We start from the raw sequence: 13,818 nt of genomic DNA, 5'->3' as shown, positions 1-13,818 counted from the left end.
AGGTGTGTTACATTAATTTCTGCTGCATTTGTTTAATGATGTAAAGATGTGTTGCTGTTTAACCTTGCTTGCCTAAGGTATCTGATTGGTCTAGTAAAAAGCTGAACAGCCAGTAGCTAGGCAGTAACAGGATTAGTGGGGCAGGTGGGCAGAGAGAATAAGTAGGAGGAGGACTCTAGGTTCAAGAGAACAAGAGGGAGAGAGGAGACAGCAGCCACCAGACAGACATGGAGTAAGACATACAGAATGAGAGAAAGGTGAAAAGCCCCAAGGCAAAATGTAGATGAGGAGAAACAGGTTAAATTAAGTTATAAGAGCTGGTGGGACAAGCCTAAGCATTCATAACTAATAAGTCTCGCTGTCATGATTTGGGGGCTGGTTGGCTACTCAAGAGAAAGCCTGCTACACCCATCTTTGCCAGGGAAGGAATAAATAAGGCGTCCTCTTTAGAGCTACCATGTGGCATCCTAGTACCGTCTCAGCAAGATTTCACTACGTGTGAAATATATTATCTCACGCAGCAGAAGAAATAAAGCTCCGAGTATGAAGAACCAGATAAATAAAGATGGCAAAGGGAAGAGGGCTGGGAAGGAGACAGGGGATGCAGAAGGATTTATGGTGGCAAAGGGTCATTACAACAAAAATGTGCCTTCAGCATCCTGACACGACACGATACTCAATGGTCAGCCGGATCCCCCACCGTTCTGGTGTGGCTTCAGGAGGATTTAACACAGAAACAGAACAGAGTCCATAACGCACCGTTCCTGCCCGTCTTACCTAGGAAGGCGGCCATGTTCATTACTTGGCTGAACACACAACTGGCGGGAGGATCATCGCCTGCAAAACTGGAGAAAGACGTAGCCTTAGCGGCTGGCTGTTCAAATCTGTAGCGTCATGCATCTGACATGCGCTTTCCTCCTACTCAACAGGTCAGGAAGAATCAGGTTACCTAATGTACGGAGCATGCTTCACGCCAGGTTTCCTAGATAACAAGAAACACAGAGGCACAGGTTAAGGCAAAGTCACTGCTGACTCTATGGCAGAGCAGCGATTTCTCTATATGTAATCTTTACCTTGAGGCTGAATTTAATGGCAAAATTTTGTCATCTTCCACGGCTATAAAGTACCTAGCAAGAAAGAATGGCCAGTTTATAAAACAACATAATTTAAAACACCCCCCTAAGCATTTATTTCTCATTTTAATTGAGTTAAATCTCTAATTTATTTATATCATGGGTAGATGTCATAGCCATTATTTTCTAACTAAGAAACGCTCATTAGCTGGGCATGTTTGAACACATACAACTGTATTTCCAATATTTGGGATATGGAAACAGTAGGATCAGGAATTCAAGATCATCCTTCGCTACACAAGGAGTGGAAGACCAGCCTGGGCTACGTGAGACTCTCTCTCAAAACACTGAACCAACCAACCAACCAACAGACAGAAAAAGACCTTTAACTACATTTATCTTTCTTTTGGGGACAGGATCCCATTATAGCACTGGTTGGCCTGGAATTTGTTATGTATCTCAAGCTGGCCTAAAACCTATCATTCTCTTATTTCAGCTTTCCAAGTGCTGGGGTTACAGCTGTGTATCAGCACAACCATGCCAACTGCAATTCTTTACCCATAGATCACTGGTACTTTAAAGCTCAAATGTCACGGTCATCAGGCCCTGGAGATGTGGCTCAGCAGGGAAGAGCACGTGCTGCTCCTCCAGAGGACCTGAGTTCGGTTCTCAGCAGCACCCACATCAGGTGCTTCACAACTCCTGTGACTTCAGCTCCGGGGGAATCTGATGCCTCTAGGTTGCACACGCATCTACACTTAGCTGCACGCACCCACGCAGAGACACAAGCATCCTTAAATTCCTTAGAAGAATTCATGTTCAAAAGGGGACCCCAAACTAACAGTGACAATTATAAACTGAAAACATCACAGTTTTCATAAAATTTCTCAGGCATATATGACTACCATTTTCCTTTTCTGTCTTCTTCCCCCATCCTGGCAACCAAGCCTGTGGTGGTTTGAATGAGAATGAATACTTGGTCCCCAGTTGGTGGAACAGCCTGGGAAGGATTAGAAGGTGCAGTGTTGTTGAGGGAGGTGCCACTGAGATGTGACTTCTGAGGGTCAAAGGACTCAGACTGTTCCCATTTAGTTTTCTCTACTTCCTCCTGACAGATCAAGATGTGAGCTCCCTGCTGTTCCAGGCTCCAGGTCTTTGTTCTACACTCACAGACTCTAACCTTCAGAAGCCAGAAGGCCCCAATAAAAATGGTTTCCTGTATAAGCTGCCTTGGCTATGGTGTTTCATCACAGTAACAAAAAAGTAGCTAAGACAGAGCCCATGGCCTATTGTATGGCTCTCCAAGCACTTTGTCACTGACCTATACCACAGGCCAGTGAAACCATTCTTCGTGAGTTTTCCTAAGATAGGTATTGATTGAAATCAGCAACTATGGGACCTTGTTTTTGGTAGTAAGCCAGGCCTTCCAGTGTAGAGATACCTATTTTATAAACACCTTAGAGTTTGTCACGAGTTGGTTGCAAACAAAGCTCACAGCGCATTGACTGGTGTCAAATGAGAAAAGTTTGTAAATATGAACTCATACAACCAGCTTTGAAAACATTTGTTACAGTGGTACAAGCCAGCCATCCCGGAACAGGCTTCACCTGCCTACACGGTACGACTCTGCCTGAAAACAAAGAACAGCTTCACGAGAAGAACAAATAAATGTGTAGTGGCACAAGCCTGTAATTTCAGTGTGCAGGAGTCGGAGGAGAGTTGCAAGTTCAAGGCCAGCCTAGTCTACATAGCAAAACCTTGTGTTAAAGGAGGATGGAGTGGGGGGGGGGAATCTTCATTACCTATTTTAAATAATTTATTATTCAGCTTTGTTATTTTACAAATGGACAACTTTAGTAAGGTTGAATTAACACACACATATATTTACTTTAGAAAAACTATTTGATATATATATATATATATATATATATATATATATATATATATATAATATGACATTTAGAAATACATCTATACAAATGTGTCCTAGTACCCAAACCTGGATTTTCTCTATATTACGCATGGCTCTTACATTGCTAACGAAAGTGTACTCACACTATCCACAGGCCAGCTGAAGTAAACACAGTAAACACGAGAGGTAGAAACAGCCACACGCTGCATTTCTTCCCATCCATGCCTGCGCCACTGCAATCAAATGAACAGGCGTTAACAGTGAAGGCAAGAATCCACCGGACTCTTTCAAGATGGAAAGTCCAACTGAGAGCGACAACAGCAAAGAAGCCTCGATGTTATACAACCAAGATTCAAGTCTGTCATTGCTGCCACCTTCTTAGCAGGAAATCCCAAGGTTAAAACAGGTCACCGCTGTCTGGTACTAGCATAAAGATTTCTAATCTTAGCTATGACCCAATGGGAGGGCTTTCATGAAAATGTTCGGCTTCCTACATGCAGTGATATGTTCAAAGTATTTCGAGATGCGGAGTGTAGAAATGCAGAGCAACTATCAATAGAAACAGCCTGATGGATCTGACACGTACCTAAGCCTAGAGAAAAGAGTGTTAGAGACAAATAGGTACTAAATAAACTAACAATTCACAGGGGAAATGACAGATGTTTTGCAAATCTTAACCTCACTGGTAGCATGATATTGAGCGGTTCCAGTGGGTTCTCAAGATGAACAAGGCTTTCGGTTAGCACCAACCAGCACAGTGGAGAAATGACAGCACAGTGGAGAAATGACAGACATTGTGTTTGGGTGACTTAGCTTCACTTCCCGTGACTGTGACAAACGGCCCCGACAAAAACACTAAGGGACAGAAGGCTTGCTTTAGCTCACGGTTCCAGCTGACTGTTCACCCTTATGGGGAAGTCACAGCGGCAAGAGAGAACGGATCACACACATTCCGGTCAGGAGCAGAGAGCAATGAATGAGCTCTCCCTTCCATTCCGTCCAGGGCCCAATCAAATGGTGCTGGCCACATTCAGGGTGGCTCCTCCCACTCCCACAGGCCCAGCTAAGAACTGCTCATAGCCTGGTCTCAGGCCAGCATAGTTCAGACGACTCCCCACAGATACCCTCACCCCAGGCAATTCTACATTGTGCCAATTTGACAGCAGCACACTAGCCATTACAGGGATACCACATTTTTAAAGGCAGTGTAGGTCTTTATTGACGGTGGGGGTGTTAGGATAGGATAATTATTGAAACATTTATTACATGTTTCTTGTTTGATATTGTTTATGCTGGTTGTAATTTTAATTTTTATGCCTGATATTTGTTCTTATTGTGTATAACTTTGTATTAGGCTTAGAACTTTCTTATTTAAACAAAAGGGGGAGGTGCTGTAGGAATTCCTACTGCCAGTATCCTTTAAGTTACCTGCCCACTTGGGCGTGGCCTCTTATACCATATATGCTGATGTAAAGCACACATCCAGCCTCTTTTCCAGCTGTGGGATTTGGTTGCTGTTCCCCATTCCAGCAGAGGACTGTGATCTGTGAGTCTACCCCTAAATAAATAACTCTCTATTATACTTAGTTTTGAGCTAGTGTGGGATTTTTTTTTTTAAGCTTTCTTCTTCAGTGATGGGGAACCTGGAAGGGGAGGTCTCTGTAAAGTCAGAGCCCCCAAACCTTACAAACTGGGGTAGTTACAGGGCAGAAGCAGGGTTTGGAGGAATAAGGGTGAAAGCTCCACCCCTTTTTGGCTCAAGATTGGCTGTTGCTAGGAGCAACAACAGAATGGTGAGTAGTAAATAAAAGATTCCACTGGGTGATGGTGGTACATGCCTTTAACCCCAGCACTCCGGAGGCAGAGGCAGGTGGATCTCCAAGTTAGAGGCCAGCCTGGTCTACAGAGTGAGTTCTAGGCTATCCAGGACTACACAGAGTCTGGGAAAAAATTCCAGGTGACAAAAAAACCCATCTCTTATGGCAGCCAACATCAAGGGTCTTCAGGGGTGGTGTGGGTCAGGAATCTAGGCTTTAGTTCTGGAATGCTCATTACTGTGGTTTGTGGAAACTGCTGCTATTTAACCAAAACACAAGAACTTTTCAAAATGAAGTTGGCCATGGCCAACATTCCTGAGCTGGGTTGGGAAGGTACAACTTCTAGAGATGGGTTCAGAAGCTGCAGCTGTGGTCCACGTATCTCTTTCCTACTGGATGGGGTTGGCATCCTCATTGGGGGGTCTTGGGGAAGGCTCTGATATCAGAAAGTTTGGAGGACCAGGATGCTTTGAACAAAGGGTCCCTCTTCAATGGTCTCCAAGGCTGCCAGCTAGCTACATAATGTAAATTTTGGAGGACGAAGATGTCATGAAGGAGAGCTCTTTCCTCGATGGCTTCCAACCCTGCTAGTAATTATCTAGCTACTTATTGCTCTCCTCTAAAGAGTTAAGACCCTAAAATCATCTAGGAGATGGACACAGAATCAATCTGATTATTCTAGCTGATACTGGGGGTGTAAAACAGTTCAGTGTCTGTTGGGAAACATTATTTTCAGGTGTGTGGCTTTTGTTTACACTTTATTTGTTTAACTCTGTGAAGCTGTTACTGTGCCCGTCTAAAACACCTGATGGTCCTAATAAAGAGATGAATGGTCCAGTGCAAGGCAGGAGCAAGGATAGGTGGGGCTGGCAGGCAGAGAGGATAAATAGAGGGAGAAGCCAGGAGAATGAGGAGGAACAAACAAGAGAACAGGAGAAGAGAATATCAGGAGCCAGCCACCCAGCTACACAGCAAGGAGAAAAAAGTAACGAAAGGTATACAGAAATAAAGGTAAAAGCCAAGAAGCAAAAGGTAGTTGGAATAAATTAAGAAAAGTTGTCAAAAACAAGCCAAGCTAAGGCTGGGCATTCATAGCTAAGAATAAGCCTATCTGTGTGCTTTATTTAGGAGCTGAGTGGTGAGTCCCTCCCCCCACACAAAAAAAAAATCCAAAAGAGTAAAAAAAATCACACAATAAGTGTCTCCATTCAGCTGACTTTCTGGCACTGGAGGGTGACCAAGGGGACAAGATAGATGGTTCCAGGACTATCTGGGTGTGAACAAACTGTAAAGAGTACATAAAATCCAGACAGTCGCCGGGCAGTGGTGGTGCACGCCTTTAATCCCAGCACTCGAGAGACAGAGGCTGGTGGATCTTTGTGAGTTTGAGGCCAGGACAGGCTCCAAAGGAGACCTAGATCTCCAGTCTTAAGGCTTTTGACCATTGTGGTGGGGATGTTGACGTGGCCTTAGTCTGATTGTGCAAAGGAAAGGAAGCAAAAGCAGAATTACCAGTAATATAAAAACAGCAATGTGTTACAGCTAAGAAAAAGAAGAGGTAAGGCCTGACCTATTATTTGTTTGTTTTGCATTATTATTAATAATCTTACTTTTGGTGATACTTTCTTACGTGTGTCTAAGACCATACAGGAGGCTAAATATCAACCACTGTATTTATTTTTTGTTAAGGTTAGTTGGAGGTCTGGTCCCTAGCGTTGCTTAGGAGGAGTCCCTGGCTCCTCTGTTGCCAGCTCTTCCATTGCTGTGAGGTTTAGGTCAAGCCCTGTTTGGCAATGGCTTTACCTGGAACCATGGAGGAAAGTTTTTCTCCGTGTTGAGCTTCTTCTTTGTAGAACGGAGACTGGCTAGAGTCTACCCGATGCCATCTCCATGGCTTCCCCAAACAAAAAAGCAGGTGACTCACTGAGATATGGGATAATCTGATGGAGGTCTTCCAGTCCTAGGGACCTAGTTGACTTTGGAGAACAAGGGGCAGAATGTCCCTTTTAATTCCTCCTTCCCCATTAGGCGAGTCTCCAAGTGTGTTTACTAAAGAGACAGACGGTCAGTTACCCCGGTGTGGCACTTCCAGCTAGTGTGCAATATTTAAATCTGAGTACAATGCTAAATAAAAATATTTACCAAATACTTTTAAGTAAATAAATCTTGCTCTCTGAGTCTCATTTTCCGATGTCTTATATAACTTAATTAGAGCTTGTGTGACTTGCTTAGGTTTTCCAGTTTCCCTCCATCTTCTGGAAAGCATCTGCCGTCTTAAGCCCCAAGCATAAGTCCATCTTTACTAAGAGCATTTCGATTCTTACATCTTTCCAACATCTCTTTCCCCCGTACTTACTGATTCCCCTTTATTTTATTATTCACACTATGAGACAGTAACAAGTTAATTTATCATATTAAAAGAGAGTTGAATCCTAACTTCACATATAGCATAATCCCATAAGTTAGTATTGCCTGTCTGCATACTGTTAGACTACGAAACTTTCTAAGTTCCCAGCAAGTCCCAGAAAACACAGGACAATGAAAAGCCTTTTATGTTTCTCATAGTCCGAAGACAGGTCTACTATCACAGTGCTTTTGGTTGGGAAGAGCCCAAGGAGCAGATAGAGAGGTAAGAAGACGCAGACACCTTCCAATGGATGTTTACGACACCCAGCAAAAATCGGCTGCGGAAGCCCTGTTAAATGGTGGTGGCAGAGTCAGGAAGATTCCCCTTCGCCATTCTCTACAGGCGTCTTAGGCTATGAGATACAGCAGCCTTGTAGTTGCTCTCAAAGGCACAATGCTTCCACTTTGCAATTGAAGCGATTTTGTTCTATTTTCAACCTGTTCCAGAGACAAGGAGCAGCTTGACCCAGGGCAGGAGCGTCTGAAGAATGCTTTGAGATCAACCGTCTTGAGTCAGTTCTTTGGTGAGCTTAAACAGCACAGACAATCTACCAAGACAGCACAAAAGACATTCACCATGCTTGCAGGAGATGGCTGATAAAATCAGAATACCAACCTGCAAACACACGGTGAGAAACAGAACAGTCAAAGGAGCCGATGCATTGACTCCTCTGCTAGGACTATGGGAAATCAGAGCTTGGCAGCGGGGAGGTACGTAAAAAGAGTTAAGCCACCTCTAGGAACATGGCAACAAACTGGCTGGCTGCCATCATTTCCTTGGAAGATGAAGTAGGACAGAAATGCCATGGACAGACCAGGATGTGAACCCACGTCAGCCACTAGCGATACGATCTCTTATCGTATCCCACCTCTTACACCTTAGTTTAACTAAGAGCAATTTCTGCTTTATAGGGTCATGTTGCGGACCGTCAACGGTGCAGGCTAAGAGTCTTACATACAATCCTGTTCTAGAAGTGCTGTGACTGGACTGACTGAGCAGATGAGTCCATGTGTTGGGACTGAGCTCCTGTCTGCAGAGCACGATCAGGACTAGACTTTCTTCTCCAAGTAGCACTTATTCTAGAAAGGCACTGATAGCTTTTCTGGTATAATTTTTTTCATTCAAATGACTTAACAAAAACAAAACAAAACAAAACAAAACAAAAAAACCCTCTTAACCTCTTAATGTTTAAGGTCTGCCTTCCTGTGGCTTTATCTGGTTTTAGTGATGGGGTATGCTCTTCCACTAAGCCACAGATGTGCTCTTGGTGATTTCTACGTGTGGTACAGGGGAGTGCCAACGTGTGCACACACACGCAAAGGCCACAGGCTGACATCTGTGTCTTCTCTGTTGCTCTCCACCTTATTTTTGGAGACAGGGTTTTTCCCGGAACCCAAGGTCACTATTTCAGTTAGACTGCTGACCAGCTCTGGATCTGCCTGTCTCTGTGCCCTCACTCCACTCCTGTGCTGGGGTCAGGGGAGAGTGTTCCCAGGCCTGGATTGTCACCTGGGCGTTGGGGATCCAAACCCAGGTCCCTATGTTGCATGGCAAGCACTTTACCTGCGGAGCCGTCTCCTTAGCCTTTCCATTCTGTTTTCTGTTATTGTTTGTGTTTTTGTTGGTTTGGTTTGAAGCAGGCTGGCCCTAATGCAGCCTTTCTGGCCGAACCTCCCAGAGGCTGGGCTCTCAGGTCCCCTCCCCATCCAGGGCATGTTGTTTTCATCGTGTCAGTTGTTTGTTTTGCTTTAGAAAAACCTAATGTGGCCAAGGTCTCTAAACCGTTTTTATTTTTTACTGGTTGAACTCTCCTAGGACAACTTATGTCTAAGTTATAGAAACATTCTCTCTATCCCGCCTGAGGTTAGATGAAAATTACCCTTTTAGCATGAAGAGATGCCTTGGGAGATGTCTATGCACGACTGTATTACTAGCTTGCAGCAGAACCACCCTGGTGCATCTTCCAAAGGATTTCACGTAGACTATGCATTCCTTCCCTTTAAAGATGATTACAAATTCACTTCACTGTAAGGAATGATACAGTGCAACCCTGTCCATTCATCATGCTGTCTCCCCACCGGCAAATCCCTGCATACCAATGTCTACCATCATCAACTAGTAACTGACCTTACCATGACCCCTCACCTCTATCCAGATCTCACCAGCCCATATCGACCCCTTTCACAGTTTTACTGTTAGTTTTATGTAAATTTCCCACCTTCATAGATTTGTGTGGTCATACACTTATTGGTTATTTGTATATCTTTATAGAAATGTCTACTTAGTTTGTACTTTTTTGGTTTTTGACACTAGGCCCCTGTGCATGTTGGCTAAGCACGCTCCCACCGAGCTTCATCTACAGCCCCTTCTTCACATTTTCAATTGTGTTATCGTTCCTCCCATGTCCTGGATATTAATCTCCTAGATGTACCCAAACTTCTCCATTTCACTGTTGATAGTATCCTTAGGGGCACACGTGTTTTTTAATTTTGAAGATGTCCAATTCATCTTTTTTCTAAAGATGTCCAAAATCATTGCCAAGTCCAGTGTCGTGAGGTCTTTTGTTCTCGTTCCTTCTCACTGTTTTGTTTAGTTTTGTTTTAGCTCCTCCTGTTTAGGGCTTTGGCCCATTTTGAGTTAAAATTATAAAGTATAAAGTAATTTCCCTTTTTTGCATATTAAAGGTCCACAACCATCGATTTAAAAGACCACCTCTCATCACTGAATGGCGCTTCACAAGATGCTTGTGTATGTGGGGTGTGCATGTCTGTCTGTGTGTAGCATGCATGAATGCCCACATCTGTACATACATGTGCAGGGACACGGGTGTGTGTCACTTGCAAAGCAAGAAATTCTGCTTTTCACAAAATCTAACCTGCCCAGTTCTCTTTTTATAGGTACCCCTTTTAAACTGTCAAACCTAGGAACTTCTCGATTATCCCTTGATCTCAGATTTTCCCCCCATGTCCTTTTTACTAAAGGTTTATGATTTTATACTGAAATCTGTGATCTGTTATTTTTTCTTTTAAAACTGCAAGTCTCCACTGTTTTATTGAATGTGGTTAGATCCTCAACAGTTTATAAATTACTTTGATAAAACTTGAGAAACATGTGATGAGCTAAGTCAGATGAAGTCACAGAAAAAGATTCTTACACCGAAAGACATAAATCAGACACACAGTAGAACCATGTTCTTCTGGTAGCTAACAGGTATGCTTAAGACCAGAGTGGTGTGTGTGTGGTGCTTGTGTGTGTGGTGTGTGTATGTGTGTGGTATATGTGTTTGGTGTGTATATGTGTGGTGTGTGTATGTATGGTGTGTGTGGTGTGCATGTGGTGTGTGTGTATGTAGTGTGTGTGTATGGGATGTGTGTGTGGTATGTGTGTATGTAGGTGAGTATGGTGTGTGTGTGGTGTGTGTATGGTGTGTGTGTTGCATATAGAGGGAAAGTCCCCTTACTTACCCCATCTCCCTACTCACCTTTCTTTTGCAAAGACCCTGTTAGTTGTCAGGAACCTCTAGAGCTCAGAAGACTACAAGGAGAAGCTCAAGACCAACTTCCGGCTTCACTGACCTGTCAGCGTCCCATGTGACAAATCATGTTTTCGGTTCTGTCTGCCTCCCTGGTACACCTTGTTACACACACACCTCTTTTCTTGTTCCGGAGAATCTACTAGTCCTCTTTCGGTTCACACTCAGCCTACAACGTGACCAGAGAATTCCCATAAATGAACAAGCGATGTGCTCTGGTCTTGGTGTTGGAGTTCTGTGGGGCCCAGAAGATGATCCAGATCGACTGTGCTACTTGGGACCAAGGGCCAGTTCAGGAAATGAACTTGACTAAGAGCCTCAGAGAGGGAGTGCAGTAACAGACCTGATAAACCAACTCCTGCAGCTTTCCCCCAGTGGTGTCTAAGAATGAAGCCCCTACTGACCTCAGACATCTGCTTCGACTTCTCCAGTGCTGCGCTATTGACATGGGCCACTGTGTCTAGCTGTGATTGTGACTTTACAAAGTTCCCCTAATTTGAGCAAATTAGTTTGGATAGGGTCTTAGGTAACAAGCGCCTGGGGGCACAGAATACACATTTTGGCAGCATGTAGCTTTCTACACATGGTAGCATCCTCAGAATTGAAACAAAGACTGAGAGGTGGTTCTCTGCCTTCCATCCTTCCACATTTCCTGAACACAAACTGGTCCATTGCTCCAGTTACATTAGATGACATCACCAGGGCTGGAGAAACGGCTTAGCTGGAAAAGGCGCTTGCTGTGCAAACCTGGAAACCTGAATTAAATCCCTGGAACTCAAGTAAAGATAGAAAGGAGAGAATCAAGTTCAAAAACTGTCCTTTGACCTCCACAAACGTGCCATGCTACAACCCACATATATGTTGCATGCATGTGCACATACACATATTAATAGTAAATAACTATTTTTAAATAAAAATAAAATTTCACTCGTTTACTGGTAGGATATGCTGGCTGGTTTTGTGTTAACTTGATACAAGCTAGAGTCATCAGAGAGGAAGGAGCCTCAGTTGAAGAAATGCCTCCTTAAGATCCTACTCTAAGGCATTTTCTCAATTAGTGATTAACAGGGAAGGGCGCAGCCCATTGTAGGTGGTGCCAGCCCTGGGCTGGTGGTCCTGGGTGCTGTAAGAATTCAGGCTGAGCAAGCCACGAGGAACAAGTCAGTGGACAGCTCCTCCATGACCTCAGCGTCAGCTCCTGCCTTCAAGGACCCTGCCCCGCTTGAGTTCCTGCCCTTACTGCTTTTAATGATGAACTGTTATATGGAACATATACTATATAACATATATGCAGAATGGACCCCCCCCAAGTTACTTTTGGTCATGGTGTTCGGTCACAGCAAAAGTAACCCTAACTAAGACATAAGGGTAAGTTTCCTTCTCCTGAGCTAAATAAAGAAGCCTCTTCAAGGAAAGAGGAGATATTCCACATTCCTAGGAATTTTATTTAGGGCTGGAGAGATGGTTCAGTGGCTTCTAGCACTGCTGTTTTTGCAGAGGACCCTGGTTCAATTACCACCAATACGGTGACTGACAACCATTTGTGACTCCAGCTCCAGGAGATCTCAAGCCTCTATGGGCATCAGGCACATACATGGTATGCACACACATGAAGGCAAAGCACTCATACACAGAAAAGAAAATAATAAGTCTAAAAAAAGAACCTTATCTTTGTATAATACACTGTGATTCTTTTCATTCTGTGTGTTATTTGCTCTGCTGGTGTTAATCTTCCATTAGTATTTCACAGTGAAAATCCAGGCATGAATGTTCCCCTGGCCCCAAAGAGCTGAGCATAATAGGAATGTGACCTAACGAGTCTTTGACAAAAGGAGGGTATGAGCCAAAACTGCAAAAAAAAAAAAAACCTTCTTGAAAGGATTCTGGCCCTCAGCTTTGGTTTGAAACGCTCCTCCAAATGGCATTATTTATCGAAATGACTTGCTAAGCTGTTACCCAGATGGCCACATGGCACAGAGTCAGCACTGCCAGTTCTGCGCGTCTTGCCATGTGTTCTCTTCCAATAAATGTCATTCCGCAAGTGTGAGTGATGTACACACTTACCCAATCTGTGTGCCAGGAGGGCTGCACAGCAAGGGGCGAGGTGCAAGCACCACTTATCTTTTTTCTTATCTTTTTTCACTTGGCAGTTTATCAGGAGATGAGCCCCTTCCCACAGCGATTTTTCATACACTCGCAGGGCCAGCTGATGTGGAGCACAAAAGATGAATGAGCCACCCACTAATGGCCAGGACCGTCACAGTGTCTATGAACCAGGAGCCTCCTGGGAGCCTCTGCCAGGCGGGTTATGGGCAAATGTGGAGGGCTTATATCATGTTGAAATCCACTGGCAATCATAAGTGAGAATGACAAGGACTGTTTGTTTTTTCTATAATTTTGATAGACTCTGAGATGCAAAGCAGCATGAGGAAAAGGAGCCAACTATTAAGTCACCAGTCCTGACATAAATTGTTTTTACTGCATCCTAAGTTTTGGACACCACAAGAGTTAGGTGACCTGGTGTCCCCTTCAGAGTCTATGATGACTTGTCTTGACCAGCAGCATAAACAGCATCATTAAATCCACAAGGTCAGGCTCCACCACAAAATGATGTTTTTAAGAATGCTGGCAAAAAAATGTGTATAGTGAAGGATTTCTATAAAATGTTGCCTTTCCCCAAATATGATGATCCCTAGACAGAAACAGCAGTGGTGTTTCTCTCCGCCATTTTCTTGATTTCTAATTTCACCCAGCAGATGACTACAGGGCCCTCCTAGACTCATGGCCCGGAGGATTGTTTTTCTCAGAAATAGATGCATCTCATTGTGCCAATGCCATCCAAAGGAGAATCCCCAACTTCCCTTCCACTAGCACAGAGATTAAATACGACCTCAGAGTCTCCATGCCACAGCCTCTCACAATTCGGTTATATGTTTAAGAATGAGAACAGACACTGCCCATATGTGGAGGATATAACTTTTGGTTTTCTTAGTCAAGAGAAGTACCATTTTATTTGGGACAGCAATGTGCTTCTCCCAAGGATACCATATATGTCATGGTTGGTTAGGCCGAATAGC

At 43.9% G+C, this 13,818-nt stretch overlaps 1 protein-coding gene across 1 annotated transcript in view; it reads right to left on the bottom strand.

Moving 5' to 3' along the window:
* The window catches only part of Tmem150c (transmembrane protein 150C), a 69,756-nt gene that overhangs the window by 15,354 nt on the left and 40,584 nt on the right, over positions 1–13,818 (bottom strand). The window contains exons 2-5 of the mRNA XM_057773038.1: positions 3,129–3,218; positions 1,074–1,127; positions 950–982; positions 778–845 (exon numbers count right to left, since the gene is read on the bottom strand). Coding sequence (XP_057629021.1) covers positions 778–845; positions 950–982; positions 1,074–1,127; positions 3,129–3,208 — 235 coding nt within the window. The 5' untranslated portion in view covers positions 3,209–3,218. The remainder of the gene's footprint in view (positions 1–777; positions 846–949; positions 983–1,073; positions 1,128–3,128; positions 3,219–13,818) is intronic.

The sequence above is a fragment of the Chionomys nivalis genome, chromosome 6, assembly GCF_950005125.1.
Source record: "Chionomys nivalis chromosome 6, mChiNiv1.1, whole genome shotgun sequence".
NCBI classification, from domain to species: Eukaryota; Metazoa; Chordata; class Mammalia; order Rodentia; family Cricetidae; genus Chionomys; species Chionomys nivalis.
The sequence above is the reverse complement of the archived record's forward strand: the minus strand, read 5'-3'. Positions and strand labels throughout refer to the sequence as shown.